Source organism: Aphelocoma coerulescens, chromosome 11, assembly GCF_041296385.1.
Source record: "Aphelocoma coerulescens isolate FSJ_1873_10779 chromosome 11, UR_Acoe_1.0, whole genome shotgun sequence".
NCBI lineage: Eukaryota > Metazoa > Chordata > Aves > Passeriformes > Corvidae > Aphelocoma > Aphelocoma coerulescens.
The window spans coordinates 9,212,959-9,234,734 of NC_091025.1; the positions used below are offsets into that span (position 1 = coordinate 9,212,959).

The window sequence follows — 21,776 nt, forward strand, 5'->3', positions numbered from 1 at the left end:
AAAGGAAGGGCTTCCAGGGAAGCTGGAATGTAGCATAATTCCTCATCTATATCATAAGCTACAGTCTTTTAAAAATGTACTTGCAGGTAGACACACAGGCAAATTAGAATCAAGTTCTGGTTTAGGTTTTCAACTCTATTGAGGATTTTGGCTTAGTTCAGGACTTAGCTACAAATCAAAATTCCCAGTGATAAGGGGATCAAATTTTGGATTGTGGCAAGAAACTAGTTTGAGTGTATGGTTTTCCTGTTGACAGTTTATGTGGCAACACTGCATGCATTAAAGAAAATGCCCGCAGAGAAAAGTTGTACCCAGGACTCAGAAAACACCGCCACAGATGACTCTACTTCACAAGGCTAGGCTCAGATTTTATCTGACACCTCTAAATAACAAGCAGAGCTCCATTTCATATGGACACAATTTTGTCAGCTTGGTTGGTTTTCTTGTTTTTCAGGTATTCAAGGACCATCTGATTCATTTTATAACTGAAAAGGTGGCTTTGCAATAAGTGAATTTAGAAGTCATTTGTACTTAACAATGCCTTGTTAACTTTGAGGGTTTGTGCCAGCCAGGGGAGTAGGTAATGAACAACTGGCATTATTCTGTCCTCAGTCTGTTCAGTCCTTTTTTAGACAGTTTTACAAATAGTTATTGATGGTGTTCTTATTGCTGTTCTCATACAGCTAACCTGCTTCAGGGAGCCAGAGGGAGACAAGGGAAATACAGGCAATCACTGGTGCATCCACCCCCACAGGAGGAGATTCTCCTGAACTCACAAGATTGCAGCAGTCTCAGAGGATGGGCAGCTCTGCTGGATGGCTGTCAGGGACTGCTGCAGGAGCTGCACTGCACAGACCTCTCCCTCCTCCCTCAGGCTGCCTGAATATCTCAGTGTCACTGCTGAATCATAAGCAGCTTTCTCTCCAACTCTTTTATGCAACATATGCCATTCCAGTAGAAAAGTGGAAACCAATTTATTTCCTTTACTGTCTAGGATAGGCAAGTGTATGAACTGTATTTTCCAAACTTAGTAATTCAAAACCAGGGTTTCTCTTCAACATAATAATAAAAAAAATCCTAAACTATAAAAAGTCTCCACTTGTTTCCAAATGTGCAGTGTCTCCTGCAGCAGAGGACAAGTGTGGATGTCACACACCTCTCAACGTCATCCTCCATAACCCTGGAAGGAAACTACTGCACATAAAGTGTTCTGCCTTTTAGCAGGAATGTGCTCCTTATAATCCCCTTATTGACTAAAGTAGATGGAATCATTTCAGTGTTTCTATTCAAAAAGCATAAAAGATTTAAGTCTAAAAGCTGAACATCCAAACATAAATTATAGCCCAATTGAGAAAAAGAAGTCAACTCAAACTGGCTTTAGAATTTCCTGTGCAGCCTTAATAGAGTGCCTGACAAGGCCTTGTACTCCTCAACCAACTTGTGCATAGGATCACACTAATTTCCATTTATCATAAATAAATATGTATTGTTCAGTGTGCCTGTGTGCACACATCTGTGCTGAAATGGACTTGGGATCTTTTGCTCTCAAAGAATGGCAAGAAATGGCCCAGGATAAAGCCTGGCTGTGCTGTATGGAGGGGGCTGAGCGCCACAAATGCCCACAGGGATGGCGCCCCAGGGCTCTGCTGGAACACACAATCCCATGGGGAAAGGAGAGGGGCTTTCATAAACACCCTGCTAATTAAAAAAATAAAGCTCAAAAGCAAAAGCTGAAGACCTTAACATAATTAGAATTTCCTTGAAAAGTGCCAGTATGGAAGTGCATCCAAAGCAGCTCTTCTCCCAGATTTCACATTTCCTCCAGCTTTTTTAACTTTTAGGGGTTTGCAGTTTCTTTTGAGTGGCAGTACTGATGGAAACCACTAAACAGAGTATATTTGGTGTATAATCATAATGGAAGGAAATATTTGTGACAACTCCTAGGAGAGTAAACAAATACCTTTGCAGCCTCCTAGTCAGTTCCCAGCTACAATAGAGGCACTACTGTATTAAATATGATCTGAAGTAAAATTGTAAGAAAAATCTCTTTATTCAGTCTAATTTGGTATTTCTCAGATGGACAAGGACTGTGGGTTGTGCAGACAGGAAACCTACTTGACCTCTGAAATATTCCAAGCCCTATAATTCTGCATAAAAACATTCTTTTGTGTGGCCAAGTACTGTAGCTATTTCAGACTGTTGCATTTTCCAGGGTACATTAGATGGTGGTGTCTCGGCCGGGGCAGCGACGTGGCAGCGCCACAGGAAGACAACGCTGAGCCTTCAGCTCAGCCTCCAAGGTGGATCTTGGCAGGAAGGCTCTACTTCCACCAAACCAAGTCAGCACTTCACAAATATAATTTTAGCTGCTTAACACAGAAGAAACTTCTACAGTCACATATACAAAGAAAGTATATGTAAACAAATAAGCCAAAGTGGCTCTGTCACCATAAGCCTGACTTGAGTTCACCTCAGCTGCTCTACATTGGTAGCTGTGTGTCAATAACACATTTATTGAATCATCCTTCCACAGGGACCTACTTCAGCTACTGCTTTCTAAAAATCATCAGCCAGTCTCAGTTGTGCCACGAGCTGCTCTTCTGTGTGTATGGAAATGTACAGGAAGATAATATCTAAATATAAGGTCCCAATGTTTTAAAACTGGGAAACTGTTAGAGGAGGAACAAGATATGTGATAGCCTGTTAAACTCTAGTGTTACCTAGAGGTAAAATTAAAACTGAGAGAACCTATTTGTGGTTTAATAAGGTGTCCCAGTTATACAATTTTCACATAAACAATTAGCATTTTTCAAAATTATGCTTAAATATGCAAGATAAATTCCAATTCTCACTACATTTGCAAATAATCAAATGAGTCAAACATTGAGATGCTAAGAGTGGATTCAGATCCCTATTACACCACTGACCATTACATTTTGTTTGCTCCTGGGAGGGGGGCACGAAAAGCTCATTACAGATGGTAAAGAGACTTTTTTCCTTAAGGGGGAAATCCTACTAAGGGTGTGTTTGGAATCCAAAATGCCAGTTTCTGCTGCTACATATTTATATTTGTCCCCTATCTGTAAATTAAATAAGTAAGTGCAAAACTGATCACTCTGAATTTTTGTTTTCCAAGTACTGGCTGTGTCAAGCACACAAAAGTACTTGACATCAAGTACTTTTTATTAAAAGATTTCATCTAAATGCCGTGGCACATTAGTGCAATCTGTTGGAGAGACCACACTGGGACTGTGCTGGGCTATGCAAGAATGGGTATATTCCTGGAATTGTTTTGCAAAAGCTTGTCCTGTATGACTGAGGAGTGGTCTGTCCTCCACTGAGACTGGGATCAGGTAATAAAACTGCTCATGAAAGAAATCAATCCAACAAGGTTATGGCAGAAACCTTCTTGTTGACAGGGAAAAGAAAACTGATGGATAGCAAGAGCTGAAATTTTAGAGCTACAGCAAGGGAAAATAACTTTAAATTCAATCACATTGCTTGCTATCATGGGAATTTCCTGAGCTAACTGGAAATCTTGCACACCTCATGTTTCCCATATGCTAGCATAGTAAGTATACAAAGCTGCAAGCTTGACAAAGACCTTGTCTCTTAAGAGTTTATATTTACACATATCTGTTCCAGCAGTGCAAAACAATTTTATCACATCTGGATGTCAAGAAAACATCAACGGATACTTAAACAAAACCCATGGGAATGCTACCTTGAGACTGGGGTATTTCTTTACCACCTTGAAAAATAGCTTCAAACAGGTCATTGCTGTGTTAGAAATCATCCAGTGCTGGGAAGGAAACGCTTTTAATGGTTAAAAATTTGACTTGTGCATGAGAAATCTCACTTGATTAAAGAACCAGTCTAGAGTCTCGAATATTGACCAATAATATGTACACAAAGCCAAAATATTTGTTATGAGGAGAACTTAATCTTTAGTGACATTTTGTAGAGGCTTCATATTGCCAGGAGGGAGCCATTCAAAAAAATCCAAAATAAAGTAGGTAGTTTCTTAAATGCGTACCCTCCAAAACAAAGGAGTTATTTACATAAAAGTCCAAGCATATACCATTGCCCCTCTCTGCAGGGGAAGCAAATCCTGGTGTGAGAGCTAAAATTTTGGCTTACTCTTGGAAAAAGTTCTTCACAAAGTCTGTCACCCCAGAATCTCTGTGTGGCCAATAAAGACAGATCTGGGGAAGGTAAATAACCTGCCTGTAACACTGAGACTCCTTCAGGCAGATGGGATCTCCACGGCCTAGCTCCAGCTTCAGCCAGTATAGTTTAATCACATCTTGGGCTGTAAATGAGCAAAACCAGCTGTTTCATCTGCTCAGATGACCATGAAGGTGTCAATTTCGCCACTGAAATAAACATGAACCATAGTACTGCTCCCTGCATTGCTCTTCTGAAGAGGGTAAATCACCAAAGTACAGAGCTCTACAGGAAATTAATTCACAGTCATGACAGGAACCACACTAAAGATGGTCATATTATGAAGAAAAACTAACCAGGCTGAAAGCACCCCTGCATGATCTGGGGGAAAAAACCCCTCTCTCCCTAAAAACAAAACCATGAACATTGCATTTGTAAAGAACATCATCTGCACAGGGGCCTTGAGTAACTCTTTGTGTTGGAAGTAGAACACCCCAGACAGAGAGTAAGTGCAGGGCACAGAAACAGAATTTACGGTCGATGTGACAGTGACTTACTCCCACAGAAATATTCATCTTACCATATGTAGCCAATATTCTTTAAGTTCAAGGGAAGCTCCCTTAAAAAGAGCCTGAGATTCAACTGAATTATTGTGGATAAAGCAACTGCACATGTGCAAGGAGTGGTATTTCCACACACACTCCGGGTTCAGGCCTCCGGGGTGGGTGCTCTGAGATGTGCTGGTAACAGGCTTTGTCCTCCCTGTGTCCACTGCACTGGGGATGCCATTATGTAATCCAATGTAATTATAATGAGCAAACAGTGAGGAAGAGAAAAGAAAGAAATGGAAAATACAGTTTGTTTTCTTTCCAGTGCAACATTTGTGCAATCTACCAAATTGTATCTACCGCTCCTGGACTTTTCTCCCATTTCAGCAAATTTCCAATACAAGCAGGAGAGTTGGCATCAAGAAACTGACTGGAACAGTCAAACTGTGTGCCCAAGTCCTCATTCCTGTTACTGTTAAGAGAAGATGCCAAGGAGAACTTGCAGCTACTCCCATTCCCACTTCAAACATTCCTGTCCCACAGAGATGACTTAGATTAGTCATAACTCCCAAGAAGGTTATATTTTTGGTTAGCTTAGACATGGTACAAAAAGATCTATCTTATTTTCAGTCCTTTAACAGCTCTGCCTTTTGCCTTCAGAAATATGTAGCAGCTCCTAAAGACACATAAGTTAAATCCCTAATTTATTATTATAAACATGTTATTTAAGTATATTAAAGAAGTTAAAAATTTTATAGAAGTCAGCTCAAAATTGTCTGGTGCTCTGCAATTCTTTCTAGCTACATTTGCACTTGATTATATCAGAATCCCACTTTTCCCACCTGCCACATGACAACAATTACTGTTCCATGACCTCATAATGTGTTATCTGGCAAAGCTTCATTCAGCTTATATGTGAGGGAAAGTGGCTATAAATTGGTGCCACAAATTGAGGGCTCTTCCTCTTCTAAAGAGGATAAAGCCCACAACTCACATTTTCTCAAATCTGTATTTCATTCTGCACAACAGTTTTTATTTGTTCCCATTAATGAAGGGGGAAAGGACTGTGATTAATAACATTAATTATATCAAAGTGAAGGAACATGGTACAGTGCCATGGTAGGGTCTTTTTGTTCTTTTTTTAAAAAATTGTCAGTCAGTTTATTGGACTCCATCCAATTCCTGCATTAACATTTTACAGCAGAAACTCAGCACATGGAAAATGTTTAGGTTACCCTCCTGCCTTAAATGGCACAGCTTTAGAGTAATCTAAACAAATGCATGAGCAGCACTAGACATTTCTTTTATACATCTTAGGATAACTGTAGATACTGGACAACTGATCAAGGACAAGAAAATCTAACCACTGAAAACTCTAGGTGTTCTTTTACTGGGGTCAGAAAGCAGCCATTCCCCTTTCCTGTGCACTCCTGAGGTCCAAAAGGCTCCCCTCAACACAGTGTGGAACTACAGCAGCTGCCCCTTCAGTCCCAGCCACAGCACACATGGGCTGGCTTGGGACAGCAAAGGCAGCTTACATTACCCAAGCGAAATGCACCGGCATCAGAAATATCGAAATGGAGAATCACAGAGGTTAATTCAGGGAACCCTCATTTTCTCACACAAAGCAGGCTCCTCAAGAGGAGAGAACAGTAAAAATTGTGCTTCAAAGCAGTTTCACAATCAGAGCTGCTGCTCCTTCTACCATCTGTTACTACCATATCAGCTCTTTGGAAAACAAGTTGAGCTTTGCACACAAAGCAAAGGTTGCTAGGTTTCCTTTAAGCAATGAATAATAACACGTTCTCTGCACAATTACTGTGCTCCCTGAGAACAGCCTTCATTTTCAGAGAATTTGAAAAGTAAATCTGTTAATAACCTTAGGAATTAATATTAATTAAACACAAGTTCTTCCAGAAATTTAGCAAAATCCACAAGAAATTCTTTTGCCTTTTGATTTTGAAGAATACTATTAACTGTTGAAACTTCCCACATCAGACTGTAGTTTTGCATTATGTTCGCATACTGCGTTTTAACTAAGAATTCTTATTTTTGCTAAAACTGACTCTCTTGGCAGATGCCAAAACCCAGAATAGCTTCCTACTAGGAACAGTAGGAAGAACAGCCTTCTACACAACATACTTCTGTATCTCCCAGTCCCATTGGGAGGAAGAAGCCTTCAAAACCTCTCTCTCAGTTAACAGCCATTTTGAGAAGGATGCCTCTTTCACTCTCCTCCCTACTCCGTGCATCTACATCTCTTGGATATCTTAGATTTACATTACAGTTACAACTATTACAATTTAAGGACAAGAGAGGCAAACTTTGTCAGCAGAAGTGAGTTTTTATTAGATGGCTACACCTGGGAAAACATGGACAAACTCACCAGGTCAAGCTAATGATGCTTTCCAGTTTTGTTGCATTACTGTCCAAAACTTACACAGCATCCCTGGCAGAGCATAGCTAAGGCTCCACACTAAATCCTCTGTCTAAAGAAGGATGTTGACATTTTGACACCTTCTAGTAAATTACAGACAGGTGATGCATTACACAATTTCTGCTCAGCACTCATTGACACCTTTTAAACTTGATTTGACAATGTTGATTTGTAAAATCAAGATCCAGTTTCTGAAAAGTATGTGTATTTCATAACTCCCTTTAAATCCTTCAAAACCACGGTCCATTAACATTATGTGTGTGTCAAACCAGCAGCTGCAGAGGAGCTGAGACCACTGCAATCTGCCCCACGTTACAGACAGACCTGTCCAAGCCAGCTCTTCAGGGCCAGTCACCAGCACAGCATCTGCACCAATCCCACTTCCCACCTCTATCTGCAGCAGAGCAGCAGCAGAGACAATGGGAGTTATAAAACCTACAAAGAGACTCAAGGGCTCTTCTCTTTGGCGTTTTAAATTAATGTGAAATGCTACGCTAGAACAGAGAGTCACGGCAGAGTCTCCCAAGGGCCCAGACTGTCAAAGTATGAAAATGGATTGGATGATTTATGTATTTGCTAACTTCTCCTCTGAGTCTTTAATGGCAACTAGGAACAATGGTTTAACACTTCAGACATGAAACTGTAACGTGGATGTGACATTTTCCCCCTTCATATATGCTGCTTTTTTCTGTGACTGTGTTTCTCTTATATGCCAATGAGACCCTCAGATTGGAGTTACAAACACTGGTAGAGTTTGAGGAGTTCCAAGTGCTAAATGCAAATTAATCCTCCAGCCTTGCAGAAAATGGACTTCACACAATAGCGTCATTCTCATGTCTTTATCCTGACCTGGAAAGCATCAGCATATACAGATGGAAAAACCAGTCTGACCTCTGTCAGGAAAATGCCAGCAGTAGCACCTTTTGTGGCAGACAACCTTAGGAGGAGAACAGAGGCAGAGGTCTCCATGTAGCTGTTATGCAGCATGAAACAGCGCTAAAAGCCTCTGTAACTTACTTCCAACTTGGCTCCTTGGTTGTGACACCCTAGGTGTTAAGCCACAATCAAATCTCTTTACCTTCCTGTACTTTAGTTTCCCCTTCTATTAAGCAGATATTGACCTTTCTTCATCATGCACTCTGAGACGTAGGAATGAAAAGCTGTAGGTAAGAGCTGATTGTTATTATAGCTACTAATAATAATAATCCTTGAGCTCTGTAAGTCTCTCAGGTAAAATAATTTTGTGTGACTAAGCAAATCTCTCAAATCCTTCCAAATCTCTACCTGAACTTTACAATATAGATAGTGAAGACAGGGCAGGGAAGATGAGGGCAGTGGAAAATCATTTCTTATTCACTGGAAACAGGACCCATTCAAAAGCAAAAAAATGTGCAAAACACTTGAACCAGGGCAGTAGGGACCTGTTTTGTGACAGAGTCCCCCTAAGCAGTTTTGTCATTTTCAAATTATTTCAACTTTCTTCAAATATTTAGTTCTGAGACCTTTAATTTATCTCCTTAACAGTTATATTTGTAGTAAGGAGACAATCATACTTATTAAACATTAATCAGATTCTTTCTCTGAATGTTCTTCTGAATTTAGAGCTGGGTCTTTCTTAAGGTTCAGAATAATTGGAATAAAGGCTTCATCCTTCTCATGAGTGGAAACACTAACTGGCTTTATCCATATCTTCAAAACACGTGAGTCTTCTCCCCTCAACTGCTTTCCACAACTTTTGGCTTTTAATCAGCACAGAGAGCAACTGCTCCTTTACTCAGATATGGAAGCTGTGTAAGGGGAACAGTCTTCATAAGAATCCTTCCAAAACAAAACTCAGTTGATGCCTTTTCTACTTCAGAAATGGGAACACTGCATTCCACAGGAATCAGGAACTTAAAAATCCAGGGTTTGCATAGGACAGAGACTCAGCTCCATGCCCCTATGGAGTGGGAAACAATTAGGACACTTGTTCTGCAAGGCTCTCTTGCTTTCTTCAAAACCAGAGAAACTCTAATGTAGGACTGGCTGGTATTATACACATTCAAAATTCTGTAAGAGACAGTAAAAGTCCCACCTGGGAGCAGGGAGATAGGCTGTCCATTGGAAATGGCAGAGTGCTGGCCAGAACAACACCTGCCAACCAGAGCTCTGATCCCCTCTGCCAGCTTCCTGCTACCCCAGTGGAAGAGCTCAAGGCTTCTGAAAGTTAGTGCATTGATTCTCACTGACTTCAAAAACAAACCAGGCTTTTATTTATTGTATGTAGTTTTTGTCTCTGGAGTCCACACCCACTCAGTTGCTGATTAAGCACCACATCAAGAAAAACAACCTCTAAACCTACCTTATTTCAAAGACAAAATTAAATAATTATTCCTACTTTATGTTGTTGCTGTCATCAAAGAAATGACCTATGTACAACTGGTCATTTAATGTACAATTAGGACAGAAAGTAAATTCATGTCAAGATAGACTTAACTCAGAATGAAAAATATTTTAGGTATGAAGAACCTACATCAGAATGACAGGAGGAAAAATATTCTTATGGCTGGGCAGAATTCTGTTATATTTAAAAGAATGGAGTCATCTTTGGAACTTCATAATAATTGGCCTCTATTCTGTGCTCAACTGTAACATTATTTAACAACTTGGATCCATAATTAAGTTCATCATCCCAGTGGAATCTTGAAAAGAGGTTTAATTTTCTGCAAGAGAAATGGAGACATTGCAGCCTGCCTAGCAGGGTGGCAAATCAATGACACAGCAATGGGCAGTTAAAAACAGATTGGTTTTAATCTCTTAATCCCCAATATATGCATACGTTCAAGGGTAGTCTTTGTGACCCCAGAAATATTTATACTGCACAACATCTATGTTCATTTTCTGCTTGCAGCAATTTATGATGAAAAAATAAATTGTTGCTGCTTAGAAACACATAAGAGTGCAACACAGAGAGCTTAGACCCAGTTTTTGGAAACCTGTATTCAGATAGGGATTGGCTTTTCTCTCTGTCAAATGTATATGAAATACTGAACTATTATCAGACCTAAAAATCTAATATTGGGTTTTTTTTTTTTACACAAGCCACAATACCAGAAGTTTTTGCTTTGTTTAAAAACTACAGATGGGGTACAAAGCCTCCCACTGATCCTTATTCACAATCCATATTCTTAACGGCTGTTAATGCCTTTTGTTGAGGACTTGTGACTAGAAAGAACATATAATTTGAGCATCTGATGTACTTTGCCAATATTAGAAAAGATGTTCAGATATTAGTTAGTCAAACCCATTCCAAGCAGTGACAAAATCACAAAATCTAAAATTCAGTATTCTGGAGATTTTCAGATCTTTCTAGGTTTGGGTCTACAAACTTGGATCTCTGGCAAAATGTTTTGATTCTTGATTAAATTAGAAGAGCCCACGTTCCAGTTCAGAAAAAGCACAGCCAGATTCTCCCAAGAATCAGGCATGAACAGCTACTAGTCTTGGAAAAGCAAATCATTGCATGCAGACTTTCATTTCTGCTTTTCATGATTTACAGACATATAACCCCAGGCTTCCTGTTCTCTCTGCCATTAGTTAATTTAAGTAAATTGTGTTAATGAAGCAAAAAAGCTCTGCACTCCCCAGTGTCCCAGGCACGTTTGCCTTGTTTACTCTTCTTCATATCTCTCCTTACTAATTCTTTTGCAAGCAAAAGAGCAGCGTAGCCATACATGTCACTGCAATTCTTTCAGTTTTATTATACTGACATTTAGACTTTTGATTGTCTTTTGATTGCCAGACAAACACACAACGAGCACAAGCTGGTTTCCAACTGTAATGCCCGTTGCGCTGTACTCACGTTATGAAGCTTAGAATTTACGCATTTTATTACAAAGATTTCTGTAAAGAAAGAAACTCAAATATCATGAAAACCACTTCAAATTTTGAGTCTTGAAATTATACTCGAGTTCTGCATCCAGAAGTCCATCATTATTTCACACACATCCATCATTTTAACACAGGCCACAAATCCATATAGGTTATATCAATAACCCATTAGGTTATACCAGGAAATCTCAATCTGAATATTGCCTCTTTGAGGTCTAAAGAAATGAGAAAACAATGTAACTTTATAACTTGTCACATGTACAGTCAATATTTACAGCTTCAAAAAGCCTCTTACCTTGAGAAACAAGGCTCCCTTGGAAGCCAAGGAGTCCATTCCTCTTCCATTGGGGTAACAGTGATAGGCAGCATCCATAACAGGATAGCGGCTGGCAAAAAGTAGACCACTGTTCACAAACTTAAAGCTACAGCAGCCATGGCAGCTGTAGACCCCAACATCATAGACAATGTATTCAAAATAGTGATGGAGCTGCTCTTTCAATTTCTCTGCAGCTCTTTTGTCAAACACTTCCTGCAAGCACAGAAAGTCCAGGTTGGCAGGGAAGAAAGCAGAGATCTCATGATCAAAGGTCTCATCTGTGTGTTTCTTTTTCCGCACTGAAGTCTTTTTCATGATTGAAGCTTTGTAGAGGAGCTTGTTGTTGACAGTGCTCTGGTCCACTGTACCATCTCCAACACGCACTTTGACTAGGGACTCTCGTGAGGCAGAGCAGCTATCTAAACTCCCAGAATCTCCTTCCTTCTGTTTGTGGTTTGGTGTTTTCGAGATCTCTGCATCACCTTCCAGTGAGGGCTCTGCTGGGCCACTGGCACGAGCCTGGCCATTGATGGTGTCTGTTTCTGTGTCTGACATGTGGCCATTCTCCTCTCCATTGATACGGACAATGCAAGTGTTTTCTTCTCCCTCGTGTGGCTCTCCACTTCCGCCTTTATCTTCTCTGCTCTCCTCGCCATTGTTTGAGCCACAGTTGTCTCCTTTATACTCCATTGATGTTGTTCTTTTGATGCCAGCATTAACAGTACGGTTATCTCCAGCCTGGGGGGAGACCAGGCTGCTGAAACTCGCTGCACTGATGGAGGTGTTGGTAGGAGAATCTATGTATATTTTAATCTGTGGCCTGCTCGCCCCATTCCGGATCCTCCGGCCAATCTCTTTAGCCCTGGCCTGTGTGTTGAAAATGTTATTAAATCTTGCCAGAGAATCGGGCAGCAGGCAAACATTGGCACTGCCAAAGCAGAAGCTTTTCCCACTCCCTGCAGCCTTCCATTCAGTGAGCAGTGTGGCTCCATTGGCATGGTTCTTGTCTTTCAGTCTGGAGTAGATATAGGGCCTTCTGGCTGACTGGAGCGGGGACCAGAGCAGGAAGCCAATCAGAGCAAAAGGAAGAGAGGCGACCAAGAGTGCCAAGTAGATGGGAGTGGTAATAATGATGCAGAGTGCATGAAAATAGCATGGGTCATCTGCTCTTTGACGTTTTTCATAGGTGGTTGGAACAAAAGAACCCACGAGCCTGTCTGCTAGCCAGTAACATGGGAAAATCAGGCCCCAAGAAAAAGAATGCAGAACTGACAGAAAGCTGTTGGGAAATGGAGAAGTGTATAAAACCATTGCAACTCAGTTATGACAACACTTCAGGCCCTACTACATGATGTCACTGTGTCAAGCATCCATAAGAACACTGGGAGAGGGGTAGGGGAAGAAAGGTCCGGTCAGGAGTTTGTTTTTTTTTTCCAGTGAGAGTCAATAACAAAAATTTAAGAGCACCATTTCATTGTGTTGGAGTAAAAATGAAACAAGGCCACTGTTTTTGTCTGGCTTTTTGGCATCTGTATTTGTCAAAGGATGTCATTGTTCACTGGGGGCTGCCATAATGAAACTCTCCAGAGGCAAACCAGAAATCTGTAGAAACAAAAGACAAAACATATTGGAAGTTTAAGTAACACTTATTGGAAGTTTAAAGCAGATTGAGTTTTTCTCACAACAATTAAAGGCTTATTATATAATGTATTATATAATATGTTATGTATATTATATATAGATAATGTGTATATATATAGTGTATTTAGATGGAAATTGGAAAGATTGGATCAAGGGAAGATTTGGAGGTTTTTCGGTTTGTTTCAATTATTAGCTTAGCATAACTTTACCAATCTTATGCAACATGTTTGAGTTCAAAGAAATAAGGGACAAGTCAAGTGCCAAACAACAAATGCTTGGCATTTACTCATTGCCAAAGGCATTTTGGGATGTTGATAATAGCGGGGAGCCTGGGAAATTTGTTTTCCTGAATGATTTTTAGGATTCTTCAGTTAAAATGCTCATAGGAGACTCTGGCATCTACATATCAGATAGAAAAAAATAACCCAAAACCTCTCCAATTATGTAATTACCATTAGAAAAGAAAAAAATCTAAAGAAGCTACTCGGTTCTACTGGGTGCTTAAAATGCTTTATAAAAGCCCTATTTACATAATCACTCGGCAGACCAGAAAGATTCTTGTTTACAGCAGTGCCAAGGGTAAACAGAACATTGTGTTTGGGATCTGTGAAGTGAGGACAGACTGCAAACCTTGTATTTCAACTTTCAGGCTGACAACCTTCCTGGTGAAAGGTGTAGTAGTGTTGCAGAATATAAGGTTAATTTGACTTTTACTGTTTTAAAATAACACACCAGAAAAAATGCAGAAGCACAATGGATCCATTAAAAATTGCCTAGTTAGGTCTCCTATAGGTGTTTTCTTGAGTATATGGTGACAGGATATTACAACTCCCTGGGGAACATGACATCAAGTGAGTTTTGTAGGTAGAGCAGTCAATGCCTGCTTGGTAATGTGCTGAAGTAAAAAAAAAAAAAAAAAAAAAAAAAAAATCAATTCAACACAACTCTTGCCAGTTCTGTTATGGACTGCAGTATCAAAAATCTACAAGATAAATCTACAAGATAAAGCTGTCCAGCAAGCCATGAAATACCCAACTAAAACAGCTTCACAAAAGCAATTATCCAGATTATGGGGACATACTATGTAAACGGAATTCATGCTTACTGTAGATCCAACATACTATCGTGTGTATTTGTAAAAATGAAAGAGAAATTAATGCAATCACAATTCTTTTCATGGGATAAGATTGCACAGCCCATGTCATGAAGCAAATTGGTTTGGACTGAGATTTGTTTTAACAACTTTTAGCACTAATGTGATTCTTTGTAAACACTAAAGGCTGAATTACGGTTCAAGACCACATTGGAGACTCCTACACTTCCTCTGCCTTAAAAAGGGAGAGTATCTTTCAAAATCAGGAGAGTTTTTGACCAGGTGCCAGCAGCATTCCTCAGTGCCAGCCTGCTGAAGTGAGGAGGCAATAACGATTTGAGTACACACTTGTATTCCATGCATTTTATTCCATAAATTCTAATAGAATTCCCACAACTCATGACACAGAAGTACAAAAACTCTGGTACCACGGCAAATCTTAAAATATAATAGCTGGACAAAAGGGAAGAGGGAATCATTAGTTGGATGTCCTTTAAATTATTGCATATTGCAGACAGAAGACATAAACACATCAAGGTCTTAATTAAAAACCCTCTTGCAAGAAAATTATTATCATGACTCACTAAATTTATAGATGAAGGCAATCACAAACTTGTCAAAGCTCTGTTGCAGACTCACTGGCACATGCACAAACAGGAACTAAGTTTCCTACTCCTTGCTAGAAAATCCTGTGCACGCCAGTGCCTCAAAGATACCCCAAAAAAGAAAATTAAGAGCGTCATGAGAGACAGATTTTATCTCAACAAAATCTTAAAGGGTGAGGGAAGGCACCGTGTGAGTCAACAGGAACTTGGAAACATGACGTCAGTAACATCTCTCCTAATGTAACGGTTTAGATGGAGCCTAAAGCTAAAGTGCCTAATTCCTTGTGATGAAGGGTATTACTTGGTAATCCAATGCTTTATTCATAGGGGTTTGAGAGATTAAGGGAGAATTTAAGATATTGCAATGAAACAGATATTTTTGTATGCTACAAAGACGTAAACTGCAGTCTTGTTTCATTGTTTTTATTACTTTGTGAGTGTTTGAAGGCTAAAAATAGACTTTATTTAATTTTTTTTTTTATAGTGGCAGTATAGAACATCTCAACTTTAGTGATAACAAGACATCAGGCAGAAAGGTTTCAAAGATTTTTATGATTATAATTATGCCCAGAGGTATGCTAGAGACATCATAGATCAAAAGAGATGCTTCTAGCTCCAGCATCGCTTGCAAACTAAATAAAGGACAATACAAGTCAACAAGTGATAAGAGAAACAGAAGGACAACAACAAATCTTGCAATAATAAGGTTATGAGAACAGTCTAGAAATGGTCAGAAAAGTTTTAACTTCCTTTTGCTTAGAAACTAAAATACACTTTCAAATTCAGACAACTACAATTTCTTCAAAGGTGATAGTAATATCAACTGTCTTTTTAAAACTGTAAGTAAATCACTGGCAGAACAGTTATTTCTTTAAAAACAGAATAAAACTGCTGAAGTGACTAACTGATTTGGAAAGTTACCCTATGGGTAGCTTCACATAATAATTTACATATATTCATTAAAACTAGTTTCTCTTGAATCCTGACAGTTGGTCTCCATTGAAAGCTGTAGCAATATTTATCTAAAAATTAATTCTAGGAAAGCAGTTCATTTAGGCTGGTTTTTGTTCCTGGATTTCCTTATTGCCATTGTAGTTTGAATCAGAGAAAAAAAAAATCTTACAAAAATGGTCCCACTACACCATGTGAAACAGCAAAAATTAGAGTTTGTAACTGAGCACAGGTGAAATGAAGATCTGAGATAACTGAGGGAATTCTCACTCAGGCTCTCACATCATGCAGGCTTATTAGACAAACCACAACTTAATTTTTGCTTTCCTCGTTGTTCTCATCTGGTTTTCCTCCCAGACACACTTCATAAAATCTTCCTTCCTTTATTCAGTGTCTTTCCCCTGATTATTCTTATACATGCTTTTAATTAGGGTCTAGTTCAACAGCTATCTAACCTTCTGGAAAAAAAACCTACTCCAAAAGGCCAAAACCACATGAACTGCTTTCCATGCTTGATTACCTGACTGTAATTACAGAGATGCAGCCATCTCAAGGGGTCAGTGGCTCTAATGAAGATCTTCTCTTGTTCCCTTGTGATCACTTCACAGCCTGTTTTAACTGAAATCCTGTCATCCTGGTGGGACTCATTTCATGAAGGAATTCACAGTGCAGGATAAAGGAATTTAAGTAGAACTTATTGGCTCACCTTAACTTCCACTTAAATCAATAACAATTTACAGCTTAGGAAAATCTTAGCAAAAACAGTAAAAACATGGATCCTCTTTGGTATGAGGAGCTGAATTTGGTGAATCACTCGTATTGATGAATAAAGCAGAACCATTCAAACTAAGGATTTGGCAGGATGAGAAGGGAAGGAGGAAAATGTTTTTGCAGACTTGCCATTGCAATGTTCATTTACCAGTTTCTGCCTAAGCTCTCTCCCTTCTTTCTAGAGAAGGTAATCAAATTCTGCCAAGCTGCTCTGCAGCTTGTCTCTTCTGTCCATAGACTGCCATCAGGCAAGAAGCCAGTATAAACAAGATGTCCAACTTAATTGAACTAACCTGTAAAAACTAAAATATTAAGAAGTGTGAAGTTACAAGTCTCACTGAATACCAGTGATGTCAGCAGTTAAGTACATGTCTGCAGAAAAAAAACCCCAAGCACCCCAAGAAGTTCAGGGAGCTGCTCAAGGCACTGGCATATTTAGGGAGTAGACTTGTGATGATGCAATCTCTGTTCAAAACAAGGAGGTACCAAGTACTTGGGCTAAATTTTCCAAAGGAGTCCTTGGAATCTCAGTAATGCCTCTCTCTGAATTTCTCTAAAAGCTGTACATTGAAGGAGATATGGTGCTGTTATAAACCACAGCCTGGGCAGTTTAAGGGACCTGAACCAGGGCTAGGAGTCCATTGGTCACTCAGTGCTGGAGCCCAGCCTGGTGGAGCTGGATCAATAGTGACCATGGTACCTCTGGTCACCAAAAGGACAGTGTGAGGGGAGTCATCCCCTTCATATGAGAAAAGATTGGCTGCAGCTGCAGAGAAACTGGGCTGGCCTGGTGCCCTATGTACCACCTCACCCCAAATGGGAGCTTTTCTCTCAAAGTGCTGAAAATTTGTTTATGATCACACTGTAAAACTTGCTCTGAGCTTTACAGTTATGTGGGCCATGGCAACAGATTCTCATTTCCAAAAGCAAGTCATCTGAATTTGGTAGTCCCAGATCATATTCCTAGGCCAAAAACCATACCCACACACCTTCTGCTACCTAAATAAATTGGGCTATGTTTTAAACTTAATAAAAAATATAAATTCAATTATGTTAATGTGTGGAAACACAGGTTAAAAAAAAAGTCTAAACAATTACAATCCATTGAAAAGCATTAAAAACATGACATTTTTGTCCATTTCTTCTTTCAAAATGGATGAAAAATTGAAGCTGAATGCTATTATTGTAGAAATAAGCCAGCTTTCATATTCCTGCAAGCAACACTGAGTCCACCCTGACACAACAGATTACACTTGCTTAAAACTTACATCCAGAGCCATTAACACAGAAGGGACACATCACATCTCTCAAGCCCAGGAGAGAGGTTTATTCTTTACTTTGCACATACAAATGGCACTCCCAGCAATGAATGCTGTGTTTACACACCAGCTGTACTAATTCCTGCCTGGAGGCCTATCCCAAGCCCAGAAAACTTCACCAATCCAACTCCAAATTCGAAAATATACCTCCAAAGCTTTGTGCATTCTGTTGCTGACTGTGAGTGCACCACTGCCAGCCTGTGAACATCAGCTAACTAATCAAATATGAGCCATGTGGGAACTTTTTACAAGGGCATTTAGTTCTACTTCACTGGAGGGCATGAAGACACGTCTAAAAATCTGGACTCCATAAACTTTCTTCAATTATTTTTATTTCAGTGGAAATAGAAGCAGACTGACAGTTTCAGTTGTATTTTAGAAGGGCCAGTGCCACAAATGCCTCTAAAAATATCGTGGTTATGCAAACTAAGTAACAACAACCAATGTCAGTTCTGATCTGCAAGGACATTACTTTAAAACATAAATTTGAGTGCATTGTTTGAGTAACTACTTCAGAATTCATACAAAAAAATCCTAAGCAGCAGAACTGCCTCTTCTTCTACAGGAGACAGTCACATATTTCCAAATTGTCAATTCCTATTTATGGCCTTGGGAACTGGTAAGAAGTAGAATCAATAGCATATTGGCTGAAAATAACAGCAAATACAGAGAGCTCTAGGTTTTCAGAAAAGCTTTGCTATCAGGCAAGATTTAGACAAAAATAAAGTTCATCTGACCACTTGGTGATCTCACTCAGTACCTGGAAAGCTAAACATTCTCTATTTTGAGACCTTATTTGGTGAACTTCAGTAGTGAGACAACTGTAGCCTACAAAAGTATGAATCTGTGACACTAAGCTCTGTTTATACAATAGAAACAGAATGGCTCTATTTACAAAATCACCTTTTAGTGTGCTTTAGCCTTGTATTTTACAGGAGCTGGAGTAACTCAATAATGGCTAAATAAATCTGATCTTTGTAGATGGTTTGTTTAACAAAACTCAGTGAGATGGAACAATATTGGCTTTAGGTGCACAAGACAGAAGTGGAGATAAAATTTTTCCTACTCATCTTTCACCATCTAAATCCTACAGAGGCCTGACTGCAGCCATGCCTTGCCCATAAATTGTCAGGGGGCACAGACTCCCTGTAAAATGAAAAGCTGTACTTTTTCAAGCAGCACTTTGAGCCTCCAGGCTTCTGGTTAGTCCAAGACAGCTCAATAGAAGTATAAAGTAATCATTTTTCCCCAGAGTGGATATTTTTATACTGTTGAAATTGTTCTTAAAGGTGCCAAAGAAAAGTTACCTTAACCTATAGTAAATCCAAGACAAATTCCTGCCAATAAATATCTGTTCCTCTACAAAAAATGCTTACCTACAATTCTCAAAATACTTTATAAAGGAAATTAAAATACAATGTGACTGAATTAAAACACAAGTACCCTTATAAAGAAAATTAAAGTATATTTATTCATGTTCTACTTAAGGAAAATTGGAAAAGCAGAGCATTTGTAACTTGGAAAAGTCTTCATGGAAACCCCAAGACTAGACTCCTTAACTGTTTCCAACTCTACTGACAAAGGCATATTTCCCCAGGACCCAGAGACCTAACTGTATGGTGGTAATCATAAAAACATCAGCACTACTCAAAACTCCACACATAAATACTGAGTCTTTCCCCCAAAACTTGCTACTGTGTCAAGACACTCTGACAAAAATGGAAGAACTCACACTCAAGCTTTTTACAGTCACATTGCTCCGAGACTGGCTGAGTATTTTTGTTGCATATTTTCAAACAGCCAAACATACATCTATTAAAATTCTCTTTCCAAAATGAAAAAATATACCAACAAAAAAAACAACCCTGAGCACTCTTATACTTGCAGCTTTTCAAATGTGATAGCAAATTCAAGCAAAAATATTATGTTTACTTATTCGTAAATTTGTTTCATTGTAATACACTGGTAGACTAAAGTATGCCAATCCTCTCATATTTTCTTCTTACAGAGTGAGACATAAAACAAGGCAGAAAGTAATATGTGATTTTTTAATTATCCCATCCAATCACTTAGCACTCTAAAAGAATACTTGTTGCCATCTTTACATAAAGCATAGCTAAATTTAGCTCAGATATTACAAAGCTACTAATCTGTCAAATACTCAAGAATAAATTATTTAAAACCACATAATCTGTGTGGTGACTTGTCTTAAAACAACCCCAAGAAAGCAGAGAGAAGATGTTGGGCAGGTTTATTCTCGGAAGCCTCATGACTTGTTCTAACTATGATAATTCCACTGGCTACTCCAGAGTAACACACTACTCTTTGTTAGGCTGGGCAGCTCTGGGAGAACAGGGATACCTAATAAGACCCATGCCAAGAATCTGCTTACTCACTGCACACACTGCTGCTACACGTTTGTAGAGACACCCTTGCAGAAGCCCTGGGACAAGGGGCTGATTGCACATCTCAACCATGATGGCCAGAGAGCCCAAGAGCCAACAGGGAGTGCTGGCAAGGACGTGCTGTGAGAAACAATGGGATGGGGCTGGAGAAGGGGCCACAAGGGAGGTGGGGCAGAACTTTTCTGGGACAAATATCCTTGTTCTGGGTCCTGGGAATAAGCACAACATAGCACAGCCACAGGATTGAGGTCAAGAAGAAGACATGGACCAAAGGCTGGCTCAGTAGGGGGAAAACAAGATCACCCCTGACCCCCAAAGGGCTCTGACCCATTTCCAGATAGGCCAAGAAGAATGAACTGCCCATTGTAACCGCTTGCATAGAAAGTGAGCAAGTTACCTCCAGGGTGGGGAAAACTTATCTATAAAAACATACCTCCATAAAGCCCAGGTGAGCACATCCCAGGGTGCTGGATCAATGCTGGAGGCAGCACTGGTGATCTTTCTTTCTCTCCCTCTCTCTTTCACCCTACCTTTTATTCAAAATCCACCAGTGTTTACATGAGAAGATAAGGGACTAACACACCAATTTCCATGCCAAGTGTATAATTTGCCAATAAAACTGTTTTTTTAAAAGCCTCTGACATTTGCAGTTCCTTTTCAACCACAGGCATCTACAAATCTTGGGGGCTTCGCTTCCCTTCCCTTCAGGGTGGAACACCACAACCCTGCAACGTTTTTTTGAAACATGTTTGCCACCAAAATGGCATTCTTGAAAAAAATCTTTTTAACCCTCACAAGAATGCAAAACAGAAGGATTGCAATATGTTTCTCACTCATCCTAAAACTTCCTTCACTTTCTATTAACCATTGCATTACACAGAAAATGCTGATCCTTCCTCTTTGCCTTCCAAGATGTCCTAACAAACTGGGAATGTGCTCAGTCTGATCTGGATGCCTCACTGTTACAGCACAGGAAGCAATGTTCAGTCACAAAGCATCCTTTGAAGTCTGCTGACATTGCCTGATAAGAACCAGGTTTCTGGCATTCTACACTAAATTGCCCAAGAGTCTCCCATATTTTCTGCTGGCAGAACAGATCCTGGCTTGTGCCTGGACACTTTCAACACTTCAGGTTCCAGATTTCAGAGATTTCTACTCTTTCAGACATCACTGCTTTTGTGCATCAGTTGGGAAAGGACTTGGTAGAAAAAAGTGAACACAAAATTTGAGGTGGGATAGGGAGAGGGGAATCTTATTTCTGAGCCAGAAGTTTTTGTATCTCTGTGGAAAAACAAGACTAAAGGGTAATCTCATTTTTTGTAGTAGACAAAATATATATTTAATCCATAACACACCTGAAATATCAAAACTGTGTTGTTGTTAATCAAAGTGGTCCATGTTTAGAAAAGGAACAAGAGAAGCTATGCTAAATACCCAACATTCTACCACTTCCAAATCAAGAGAGTAGCATAACCCAGTAGAAGAATCTGATAAAAATCTAAAAGGATAAAAACCAGGAATGAGTGAAAATGAGCAGCTACTTTAGTGGGATATGCATATATGGATACAAAGTTCACCTCACTATTCTGTGGGCTTTTATTTTCCTTAAAAATACAGTAAATGTATGTGTTTTTTTGTGTTATTAAATGCATT

The 21,776-nt window shown here is 39.5% G+C and overlaps 1 protein-coding gene across 6 annotated transcripts in view; it reads right to left on the reverse strand.

Moving 5' to 3' along the window:
• Positions 1–21,776, reverse strand: part of SMPD3 (sphingomyelin phosphodiesterase 3) — a 79,030-nt gene that overhangs the window by 23,294 nt on the left and 33,960 nt on the right. For all 6 annotated transcript variants that reach the window (XR_011154474.1, XM_069026989.1, XM_069026986.1 and 3 more), the window contains one exon: positions 11,318–12,940. Coding sequence is in view for 5 of the 6 variants with exons in the window: in XM_069026989.1 (XP_068883090.1) it covers positions 11,318–12,649 (1,332 nt within the window). In the remaining variant the exon portion in view is untranslated. The remainder of the gene's footprint in view (positions 1–11,317; positions 12,941–21,776) is intronic.